Source organism: Leopardus geoffroyi, chromosome C2 (genome assembly GCF_018350155.1).
Source record: "Leopardus geoffroyi isolate Oge1 chromosome C2, O.geoffroyi_Oge1_pat1.0, whole genome shotgun sequence".
In the NCBI taxonomy this organism is placed as follows: domain Eukaryota; kingdom Metazoa; phylum Chordata; class Mammalia; order Carnivora; family Felidae; genus Leopardus; species Leopardus geoffroyi.
Window position 1 is genome coordinate 118,037,694 of NC_059333.1, and position 12,710 is coordinate 118,050,403.

Consider the following 12,710-nt stretch of genomic DNA (forward strand, 5'->3'; position numbering starts at 1 on the left):
GGTAATCTGTAAAATTCTAACCTAAGTATTAGGCCTGATGGATTTACACCTCTGTGCAACTGATGAATGGAATTAATAGAAACCAGTTTTGGTCTTTGATTACTAAATTCTCTAATCTCTCTCTGTTATATTGCAGGATTTATTGGCTATGCTCCATATATCAACCGTATAGTCCAGCAGTGGAATCTCCAGGATAATGATGATGATCAGCTCTTTTACACTAAAATTTACATTGATCCACTAAAGAGGGTATGTAATAGCTTGCATTTTTAATATAACCTCCTTATTTAAGATGTCTACTGGAGCTCTAGCCATTGTATCCATGTTCTAGGCAGTTAACAGACAGAATGGTAAATAAGGGGCCATCTGAGTTACATTACCTCTTTTTAAATAATCTTTCTAGAAAAAACTTTCTGTTACTTTTCTTTGACCAGAACATATTTATGTGGCTACGCATAATATGCAAAGAAAATGTTGTCCTTTGTTTCAAGTGTAAGTGTCCTATTAAAAAATCGGATTTCTATTATTAAGGAGGAGGAATGCAGGGAACAATAGCTGTCTGGTATGGACCCTAAAGAGAATATTCCTGAGATTGATTTAAATGAAACTTTGGAGAAAAGTAAAACCAAAGTTCTCTAATTTTAGAAAATTGTTAGTATATTTACATAATGTAAGTTAATGTTTCATAAATTCACCATAGGTAACATAATCGTTCTAAAATGTACTGAATTTATATAATTTGTGGGTGCTGTTACTGGAAACAAGTTTTTTAAAAATTTTTTAAATGTTTATTTGTTTTTGAGAGAGAGAGAGAGAGAGACAGAGCACGAGCAGAGGAGGGGCAGACAGGGAGACACAGAATCCGAAGCAGGCTTCAGGTCCTGAGCTGTCAGCATGGAGCCCAATGTGGGGCTTGAACTCACAGACTGTGAGATCATGACCTGAGCTGAAGTTGGACGCCTAGCCGACTGAGCCACCCAGGCACCCCAGAAACAAGTTTTTTTAAAGTATATTTTACAGCGAGTTTGCAACTGTAGCTTTTTCTGTTTCTTAGATAAACATTTCAGTTATCTAAATGTTTTCATTAGACACTTAATACTTAGGAAACTTTATGCTTAAAATGTTTATTTTTATTCGTCTCCCTTTTTTGCTTTCCCTCTTATGTGTCTGACATAGCAAGCCTGAGGACTTCTTCTTTCATCCGGGAGGAGAAGCCTGCTCTTGGCATGAGTGCTAGCCTGTGCAGCATGATGTCTGTCTGCCTTTGTGTAATTCAACTGTGAAAGTACTTTGAGTCTTACTTAGCTGTCTGTGCTTCAGGATGCTTTCCCTGAAATCTCACTACTGAGTTTGTAATGTTTTTAGTTGTGTAAATCCTGTTTAAGTTTCTCTCTTAGCGTAAGATTTTATCTGGTTAGCACATGTCCTTGTTTGCTTGGTTTGTCATAACAAAATACTCTAGACTGGGTGGCTTAAACAACAGAAATGTATTTTCTTAGAGTTCTGGAGGAACTCAAAATTAGTCATATGGTGGAGAAGTGGAAATATTAGGAGAAAAGCATGAATGCTTTGACATACCCTGTACCCTAGATCAGGGCAACAGCATGGTCAGTTTCTAGCAAAGCCTCTCTTTCTGGGTTGTAGACAGCAGCCACCTCCTTGCTGTGTCCTCACGTAGCAAAGAGAGACACAGAGGCATGCACACATACACAGAGAGCATGCACAAACACGCTGGTGTCTCTTCTTACATGGGCACTAATTCTATTGTGAGGTCCCTGCTCTCATGACCTCAGTTTAACCCTAATTATTTACCAAAGGCCCTGTCTCCAAATACCATCACATTGTGGGTTAGGGCTTCATATGAATTTTGATGAGACACAAACATTCAATCTATAGCAATACACAAAGATAATTTTAGGAATATTATTATGACAGAGAAATGTAGCTGAAAAACTGGTACATTGAGAATCATAAAGTTTGTGAAGTCGATTAATCTTTGTAATCATGTTGATTGATTACATGCCTATTGTAGCTGACAGGTAGGGGAGTATGCCACAATAATTACCCAACCTCAATAGCTTAACCCAACAGAGGTCTATGTCTCCTGCCACATGCCAATTGTAGGTCAGCAGAGGGTTTCTGCTTATTGCAGTCACTTGGGGACCCCGGCTGATGGAGCAGCCATCATAGACCTTACTAGTTTGTGTGTCACTTGGGGTCTCAAACTGGAAGTTCCATGCTCCAGGTTAGAAGTGATTCATTTTACTTCTGCTAAAAACCCACTTGTCAGAATTAGTCATAATGCAGTGAAGTGGAAATACTAGGAGAATAGCATGAATGCTTTAACATACCCTTTATCCTTTAATTCAGTCAACTCTCTATAGTCTTTCTGTCTTTCTGAAGAATATTGCTGGAATAATTTACAAATAGGATCTTAAATTCCCCCAAAGAATAAACTATATTACCACGATAGTGTTGTTTGCTATTTTTGTTCTCATTTTCAATAGTATCTTTATTCTCATTTTTAGGAGGCTATTAACATCACATTGGATCACAAATGCAAAATTTTCCAGACTTTAAATGGAGCTGTAGGTATGCTTCCTAAATACAGAATTGTTCATGAATACAAACGAACACCTGTGTTTTCAACTGTCTGTCCTATATTATATCCATTTTGGGGCTGCGGTTAAGTGTAGATATTACAACTTTTAAAAACCAATGGACTTGAGCTTAGTTTGACATCGTGAAATACATTTACTGAAAATCATTTCTTAAGACTAGTGTAAAAAAGATAAGCTTCTAGCTTTAGGTAATTTAGAATTTAGTGTCTCACCATCTGGAGATATATTTTTAATTTAATGATACCTTATTATTACACAGTTTTCCGTGTACGTTCTCTGTGTTGTGAATTAATGAGGAATATTAGAGTATTGGAGTACTTTACCTAGCTTAAATGGTAATTGGTAACCAGGCACACATACTGTGGGGTGGGTGTGTGTGTGTATGTGTGTGTGTGTTTGTGTGGGTATGCCTGTGTGTGTTTTCCTAGATAGACATATTTCTTGGTAAAAATACATTAATCCATTAAATTAACCAATATACTGAAAATAAAAATACACTAATTCACTAATGCATTAATACTTTAAAGATTAAAAATACATTGTAATTCAGTACAACTCTTCAAGGCAGTTCATGCACTAAAAAGTTTCTCAAAATGGAAAGCATTTATTTTTTTTTTTTTTAAATTTTTTTTTTTTCAACGTTTATTTATTTTTGGGACAGAGAGAGACAGAGCATGAACGGGGGAGGGGCAGAGAGAGAGGGAGACACAGAATCGGAAACAGGCTCCAGGCTCTGAGCCATCAGCCCAGAGCCTGACGCGGGGCTCGAACTCCCGGACCGCGAGATCGTGACCTGGCTGAAGTCGGACGCTTAACCGACTGCGCCACCCAGGCGCCCCAAAATGGAAAGCATTTAGTTTGAAGTGCTTAGGAAATGTGAGGAAAGGAACTGGAAACAGCAACAAAAAACAGCTGTTCCTGCTCCCATCTGACTTGTGTATTCCTGGTATTTGCATTAGGCCTGATTTTCAAGAACTGGAAATACTATCAATGATGGCCAACTGCAGAAACCTTGCTTATGTCTGGCAGTATTCTATTTGCCATATTTGTATTGTTATCATCTTCATAATAACTTTGAAAGGCAGGCAAAGATCCTATTTTTACAGTTGAATAAATTGAGATAACAATTTAGTTCATCTGGGATCACATTACTATCAAGAGCCCTTGGAGGCAGGACGGCAAAGATGCTTTTCTCCGGCCAGACACCCCGGTCAGTGTCTTAGCGCCTCAGTTTGCGGGTGACGGGTTGGAGTGATTGAGGTACTCTGCGGACCTAAAGTAGGCAAAATTTCTAAAAGTGTTGTAGCACATGGAATAGCATTCGTGAGAAATTTTGTAACAACAAGAAGGTATAGATAGATGTAGACATGTATATGTGCATATGAATACACACACATTTTAAATGACTAAAATCTGTTTTTTTTTCCTTTTTAACCCAGATGAAGTTGTTTTAAAATTTGAAAATGGCAAAGCCAGAGCTAAGAATGTATTTTATGAAACATTACCAGTGGCACTTAATGGAAATGGACCCACCAAGGTGAGTCACAGTGACTTTTCCCTGTTTCCTTACTACAGAGCAGTATGTAGGGTGTCATCTTCTCCCCCCTCCTCTACCTTCTCCTCCTTCTACTTCTCTTTTTTAGTATCTTTAAGAGTCTCTGTTTTAGTGCTAGCAATCTACTGGCTTCATCTTTACACTGTGTATTATGTGGTTTCCTTCAGATTAATCAAATGATGATTTTTCTTGAGCAAAGTGGTACTTTTTCATTCTATTTTTGACACATTACTGTTTAAGAATAACAGCGAACTTGAGAATGAGCCGTATGTTCCTCATACAGGATATCCTATCTGAATAGGAGATGCTGAGGTCCTTAACTCACCATTTTCTGAGTTAACAACTCTGTTAAAGATTGAGGTGTCACGGTGTGGCTGGAAGCTTCTTCTTGCACTTATTTTAATACCAAGGTTGATGGGTTATAGTTGAGAAAGACATATTGCGACTAATGAAATTTTAGATGCTTTTCAGATATACATCATTGAGCTTGCTGAGAATGTTATTGACTGCAAAATGTTTAGATAAGTTTGAGATACAGATGTGTGCTTGAAACAGTGTTCCGAGAAACCGAGATGCCTAGTTTGTAAGTACCTAGAAAAGAGATGAACAGATGTGCACTGTGGGAAGAGGGGATGGGGAGATGTCCTCTGCTGTTTTCAGAGGATTGAGTAGTGTGAATTCCAGTAAAAGCTATATGCATGGGAAGCAGGGCAAGGGAAAGCTCACACTGGCAGCTTGTTCACCCTCAAAATGGAAGAAGAAGATTCCTCTTCCCCTCTAGTTAATCTTTACAACTTGCGAATTGTCCCATCCCAGTCCTCCTGCAGTCTGGCTGGGGGCACTCCTTTCTCTGTCTTGTATCACTTTCCCAGATCTATCCTCTCCTACTCGTTAGCAATGTAAAGACCCTCAAGTCTTTCCCATCTTAAAACAAAGCCAAGGCAGCACAAACTAAACCATCCTCCTCAATCCTTTTGCCTTTGAGCCTGCCTGCCTTTTTCCTCCCCTTCACAGCCACACACTTTAAAGTAGAGACAACTTCCTGCCACCTCTGTTCCTCTTCCCACCACACCAAGAAATGCTCCTGCCAAGGTCTGTTGTGACATCCTCTTTAGCCCTCATTTTACTTGACTCAGAGATAACATTTGACCATGTTGATCCCGTTTGGTCCTACTTGAAATAAACACTCTTTCCCTTTGCACCATTCTCTGCTGGTTTGTTTACTGATTTTCTGGCCTCTTAAATCTCTCTCTTTTTCTGTCTTTTTTTTTTTTTTTAATACACATTAAAAAAAAAACTAAGACATCGTATGGGTGGGGTAGCTCAAGGGTGGTGGGAGCGATCTTTTTCCTTTCTTGTTTTAATTAAGTGTTCCATAGGTATCTCTCTGAGACAACTTTCTTTTCTACACAAATTCTTGGTTAATTTGCTTCCTTCCTATGTCAGCCAATCATCTTGTGATGCTGATGATTTTCAAATCCTTGCTCTAGCTCTTGTATCTTTCTCAAGCTCCAGGTCTGAATACCCAGTTGGTAGCTTTATGTATCATATGAAGACCTGAATTCAAGACCTTCAGCTCTGCCTCCTCTTTTGTCCAGCTGGTTCATGGGAACGTGGGTCTTGTTTTGGCTCTAGGTGCTTCCCACTCCCAACCCAAGAGCTGTTTTTTTTCTGATTCCTGTACGTGGTGGTTTGTCTAATTTTCTCAGTGCCAATGACAGCTTCCTTAGTTCAGGCCACCTGCACCCTGCCACCCCTAGCAAACCACCCACCGGAAACCTGGAACCTAGGGCATTGTGCTGAAGCAGAAAGTCAGTCACATCAGTCACCTGTATAATGCCCTCTGTAGACTTAGGTGTAAAGAGCCAAATTCTCACCTTGCCTTGTAAAACTCCTTTTAAAATTTCACTCCTGGTTTAGTGATCACCAGTCCATTCTTCCATCTACTTCCCCACTCCTGACACTACAGATATCTACACGAACATTTCTCATACTCATTCTCTCCCTCTTTCTCTCCCCCCACTCCTACGTACTGAATTCCTTTGAACTTTGAACCCTGGAATCCTTTGCCCCTAATCCCACTTGCTCTACCCACCTACTAAATCCTCTTCATCTTGTAGACATCAGCTTAGTCTTTACTTCTCAGATCTCCTGCATGCTTTCTATAGTATTTGGAACTTTGTCCATCACAATACCTAATACCACACGCTAGACAGGTATGGATTTACTTTTTTTTTTTTTTGTCTCTCTTACTTACTGGGCCTTTAGCCTAGGAATTATAGAAACCATACCTATCCTGTTTACTTTTTGTTTCCGCAGGCTCCAGCACGTATCTAGCATATATTAACCTTTCAGTAAATGTTGGAATTTATAAACAATCTAATGACCTAGCTTATTCTTGGGAGTGGTAAGGCAGATTATTTTTTGGCAGGGCAAAAAAAGTCATAAAACTGACGTGGATCCCTGTAACTTTTCCTTAAGCAGATAAATGGACATCTTTTGTCTATGAAGCGTCCTTTGCAATACATGTGTGTGTGCGTACGTGTTTGTATGTGTGCATGCACACAGTGTCTATTTTAGCCCTCTGTCTGACATCCTTGGTGCCATTTAGACAAGGGCTTGTTCAACCAGACATCTCCTATAACCACATAGGGTGCTGTTTCTTCTTGGTAGTTTTCTAAATCAAATGTAAATGTCTTTAAAGAGGGGGCATGGCCCTGAGCGTTAAGCTTTTGTGGGCAAGCTCTGATGTTCAGTGGTTGTGACGTCATCACCAGTTTCTCCTGAATTCTCGGGATGATACTGCCTAAAGTTTTACAGAGTGACTAATTTAGGACCTCTCATGAGAAAAGGAGCCCTAATCCTTAGTCCGTTTAGAAAGACCTGTTTTAGGTCTTCTCAGAAACATTCTCAGTTTGGGCTGTCACAGTTTCTGGAATTTCAAGCAGTGTGATGATCCTGTTATATTTTCTCTGACATGATCCTATCTGGTCTACCTTCCTGTGATTCTATTTGACAACAAAGAATGAAGCAAGTTTTTTATTATAAAAATTAAACTTGTGATAACATAAACATTTGAGAAAAGATTATGTAAATAAGCATTTACTTAGCACTAATATCTAATTTAATAATATTATGTTAAAGTTAAAGGCACATGAATGTATTACATTTTCCCCTGTGTCCAGGCTAATGGGAAAGAAAGCAGATTATTCTCTAGATAGAAACTTTGTTTTTAAACCATCGTTAAAGGCAAAAGGATATTTTCTATGAATTTTTATAAGTTTATTTTACTTACTATTTTATTTAGTTAAGGGGTGATTATAATGCCAGTGGCTTTGAACCATAACAATGACCTAACTGATAATATTTAAGCCATTTTTTTCATTTAAAAATATATGCATAATCTAGAAATGATAAATTATTTTTAATGTGTTTACAGACCAAAGTTATTAAAGTTAATTTCTCTAAATCTCATGCTGTTAGTAAGAGTAATTTTTAAATTATAAGTAGTTTAGGGGCGCCTGGGTGGCTCAGTCGGTTAAGCATCTGACTTCAGCTCAGATCGTGATCTCATGGTTCCTGAGTTCGAGCCCCATGTTGGGCTCTGTGCTAACAGCTCAGAGCCTGGAGCCTGCTTCAGATTCTGTGTCTCCCTCTCTCTTTGCCCCTCCCCAGCTTGGACTCTTCTCTCTCTCTCTCTCAAAAATAAATAAACACTAAGAAAAAATTATAAGTAGCTTAAAAAATCAATTATAACCTCACTAGCCCTTGATACTGTTTTATTCATGATTGCTTTCAGGTTTTTTGTCTTTTTAGTCTATATCTGTGAGCATTTATACTTTTCATTTATTTTCATAATGATATGTAAATAATTTTGTGTTTCTTAAGTAACATTTTATTTACAATATATTTCTGTATTCTACATAATTATTTTCTCACTTGGCTAGATACACACAATCTAATGTTAATAAATTTTTAGACAGAAACTATGATTTCTGGCTTGAAGCTTTACTTTTTATTCTAGAAACTCATTTATTGTTCGTAACACATTAAAAGATGCTTACTTTAACACCTAACCTTTTCTTTTACATATCAGATAATATACCTGTTAAGGTAATCATGACATTGGTGGTAGTATACAAGCTAAAATTGAACAGAAGATCAATCACCTAATTTGCACGTGAAAACAAACATTTCTGAAACTAATTTGATTTACAATAAAAATAGGGATGTTAATTCTGTACATAAAAACACAAATTAAATGCTTGGGTCACTATGACCTTGAATAATTGGATGATTTGGGAAAATGAAAGAAAGAAAGAAAGAAAAGATTTGGTTGGAAAAGTTTCTCTGCCAATGAAATGACATCATCTCTGGAAACATTTTGATATTGTGAAAGAAGGATCAGGAAAGTACTACCACCTAGTAGCTGGGGACTGCTTGGAACAGCCTAACTACATAAACAGTTTTCTGCACTTTCCAAAGCTGCCAGCATAAATGTCTGCAGATTTTAATGAAGAAAACAGATGTAAATGGAAGGTGGGGGTTGGTGATGGATAACTTCTGCCTGTGTAGTGAGCGATCCAAAAGAGAAAGGTTTCCAGTCAAAAGTAACGTTTTTAAAATATCTTAATTATCTATGAAAATTAAATTGAGGTAAGGAGTAGAATATGGAAAGGTTACAAAATAAAGTTTTAATTCTGAAAACTAAAAGTAATACCTTTTATGCTCTAACCTTTGAAAAGATATTGATCATTTTCATATTCACATAAGGGTTCTAATAGACTGATCAATAATTCATGAAATAAATATTTAATTTTTATGAGATTTCTGAGATGAGGAAAGTGCCAGTCTTTACACAGAGATGGGGCTTTTAGATATGGCCAACTATGGGGGATTTTTTTTCTCCCTTTAAAGAAAAACTCTTTTCCAGGACATTTTTAAAAAGTTATTGTTTTCCTCTAGCCTTAAATTTCTTAAAATTTCTTTTAGAAATAATATTTAGGACAGGATCCATTTTCACATGAATCTGTTTTCTTCCTTCAAAACCATATTATTGTATGGAATATGAATGTTTAATGTTTGCATTTGTAATTTGACAACAGTAATTTTTTTTTTGCGCTAGAGGCACCTTAAAATGACCACATTGACTCTTGAAATGTCATTAATGAATTTCATAAGTACATGTTTCCTGCCTTGTAATTTGTTTCCTGAATTATCATGTAGTTCAAAAGAGATGTGAATGAATTACTTTCAATGTCTTATGACTGTAATCTACAAATTGAATGTAACTATATCTACAATATCTGCATAGTACAAAGATTTTCCCATTGCAATTAATACTGTATCATTTCAACAACATTTGTTTTAGTACAATAGAGATATTTAGATGGCATCCCATATATTTGAGAGGAATCTGGTAAAATGGTACTAATTACCTCATCTATTCTGCACCATAAGATCTTTCAGGGACTTAGGAAGCTAGAAAAATCCAGTAGGCACTTCTGTACATTTTTGGCCATCATACTTAATGTATTGACACATTTCCCTTTTGAGTTCATCTTACCTATAAGTAAATCCGCACAAGTTTCCTGAAAATGTTTACATTCTGGGGATACTCAAGATTTGTTTGAGGGCTCAGAGCATATTTTAGTGTATTTATGCCTCTCCTCCATCTACCTTCCCTCACTTTCTTCTTCAGCCAAAACACACAAAGGGACTTAGATTTTACAGGTGAGATGATCTCCAATGATGCCTAAGGGCAGAGGGAGAAAAGTTAAAAAGGAGATGCCCTGAGTGACCTAAAAGGGGTAGCAGAGGGTGGGGGCGGGGGGTGGGGGGAGAAAAGCAGTAGTGTACTTCAGTTTACTGTTAATAATTGTGGGGTGGCAGTAATTAGGGCCTTGTTGTAGATCTGTTTTAAATTGCAGACTTTCTTTTCCTGAAGTCAGTGCCCCCCGAACCACTGCCCAGAAGCCTAGTTTATGGTAGGTAGCATGGTTTCCTGGAAGAGGTTAGTGCTTTTTGGTGATAAAGTATATATAAAACTTGTTTTCAGTGGCGATCGTCTGGCACTGCCCCATTCACCATAGGTGTCTGCCCTGGGCCTTTAAACATATATTATCTTTTTTTTTTTTTTTTTAATGTTTTATTTATTTTTGAGACAGAGAGAGACAGAGCATGAACGGGGGAGGGGCAGAGAGAGAGGGAGACACAGAATCGGAAGCAGGCTCCAGGCTCGGAGCCATCAGCCCAGAGCCCGACGCGGGGCTCGAACTCACAAACGTGAGATCGTGACCTGAGCTGAAGCCGGGCGCTTAACTGACTGAGCCACCCAGGCGCCCCTAAACATATATGTCTTATTACTAAATTACTATTCATGTGACTGTTCTCATTAGTGTTGTTTTTGGTAAGTCTCATTAGCTCAATTAAATCTCTGGGTTTCATTATTTACATATTTCTTTAATTGTGTCTCATCTGGTATGGTTTCTTACATAATGAAGTACAGTGACCTTTATGATTTATAATGCAGTTTTTGGCATTTCTAGACAAAGTTTGCCCTGGTTTTATGACTCATTGTCTGGAACGAATTTAGTTCAGTATAAACCTCTAGGTCTTACATATTAGTAGAACTATTAAAGAATATACCTGATGCAGAAAACCTGCTTTGAAGTTAGATGTTTATAGAATGAAAGCACATTGATGGGAGAGGCTTACTTTCTTTAATACAGTTTTCCTTCATTTACTAGATTCTCCTGAATTATTTTGGAAACTATGTACCTAATGCATGGACACAGGATAATGGCTGCACTCTTTGTGACTTGGATACAATTGACTTGTCTACAGTAGATGTGAGTGGAAATGTGTGAAATGTCAGGAAGTGCAGTGATTTGTTGAAAGAACATTAGCTTATAGTTTTGATATATGGTAGATAATGCATTTATAAGGCTAAAACAGGATGACACCGAAAATTGCTAGAGTTTTGTATTTCTGAACTATTTTTGAGAGTAAAACTGGCTAGTAATTGATCCCAATAAAAGGAGCTTGGTTGTTAATATTTAATATCAATCTTATTATGATTGGCTGCCCTTGTTTTTAGTCTGCCAACTTAGTCAAAGCATCGAGGAAAAAAATGCTTCAGCATTTGTATTGACTAATATTATCTGTGCTTGATTTTTAAATTTGATGAGTTAAAAAATAATATATGATTATATAACTAAGAATTGTTTTAAGTATTTTGCATAAAATACTCCAACTAAACTTCACAAAATCTCTTAAGTAGGTAGTGCTGTTGACACAGTTTTACAAATGAAAAACTGAGGGACACACAGATTAAGTAACTTGCTTAAGGGCACACAGTTTTTTTAGGCGTTGAAGGTGGGATTTGAATTTAGGCAGCCCGGCCCTAGACCCTGTATTCTTGACCACTGCAATTTCGCCTAGATGTCATATACACATTATGTGCCAGACACAGTGCTACTTATAGGCATATTTCATAGAGAATTATAACTAGTTTGAGGGTAAAGGAGCAATTAGAAATAATATTTATCTGTAGAACATTTGCATGCATTCTTCTTCTGTCATCCACCAGAGCAGTTTTAGTGTATTCTATAGTAACGTATTTCTTCCCAAAAATTGCTCTTGTAACTTAGAAAACTGTTATTACATATATGAGCAGTTGGATTCTAGGGATGATTTTGTCATTAAGGCTGATTCTTTCCTTCATTCATCATAGGTTTATTGAGTCTCTACAGCATGCCAGATAAGTAGAACCAATATAAGCAAAAATAAAATTCCCAGTAATGTAGTTCTGGCAACTCCTGGATCCATGCAAATATAAAATACTCTCACTGTATAGAACCAAAGCTCCTGAATTTAAATACTTTCTATGCTTATCACTGTCTGAAAGGAGGACAAAGAGTAACTTGTGCATATATAGGAGCTTCTGAATAGAGCCTTACTTTCCTTGAAAATAAGACTTTTTGGCCGGTCTCTCAAATAACAAACTGAATGTTTCCTATCCGGAAAGAATGCCAGAATATTTTTGAATGAAGCTGCATCATGATGTTTAAAAATTCAACCTGATCTTTTCTGCAGAAAGTAGTGTTGTCCTTTGGAGGGAGGGTTAATGCTTTTTATCTGTTCGGTCTCCTTTTACATAAACTTTCTGGTGCAAAGATAGAAAAATATTTACTTTAAAATTTTTTATCTTATCACTATTAGTTTTTGCATATAGGAGTAAATCACTTGTTTCTTAAACTCTTTTGTCTGACAGACTGATAAAGTATGTTACAAAGGAAAGCTATTATATTTTGCTAGACAGATTTTTTATGTTTTACATATTAGTTATTATGCAATAAGGATATAAAAATTAAAATTATATAGGTAGTTAAGATCTCAGGCCTACCATATTCTTGGATGTGGGCCATAGGTAAGGTTCTTTCTATATAAAGAAAGGGAGGGTTAAATGAAACTTTATACATATATAAATGATATTTATATTTATAAATTGTATATACATATGCAGTGCTAAG

General features: G+C 36.9%; 1 protein-coding gene across 2 annotated transcripts in view; it reads left to right on the forward strand.

Annotated features, from left to right (window-relative positions):
• The window catches only part of PLOD2 (procollagen-lysine,2-oxoglutarate 5-dioxygenase 2), a 101,115-nt gene that overhangs the window by 62,429 nt on the left and 25,976 nt on the right, over positions 1-12,710 (forward strand). For both annotated transcript variants that reach the window (XM_045503378.1, XM_045503379.1), the window contains exons 5-8: positions 137-249; positions 2,529-2,592; positions 4,061-4,158; positions 10,926-11,027. In XM_045503378.1, the coding sequence (XP_045359334.1) occupies positions 137-249; positions 2,529-2,592; positions 4,061-4,158; positions 10,926-11,027 (377 nt within the window). The remainder of the gene's footprint in view (positions 1-136; positions 250-2,528; positions 2,593-4,060; positions 4,159-10,925; positions 11,028-12,710) is intronic.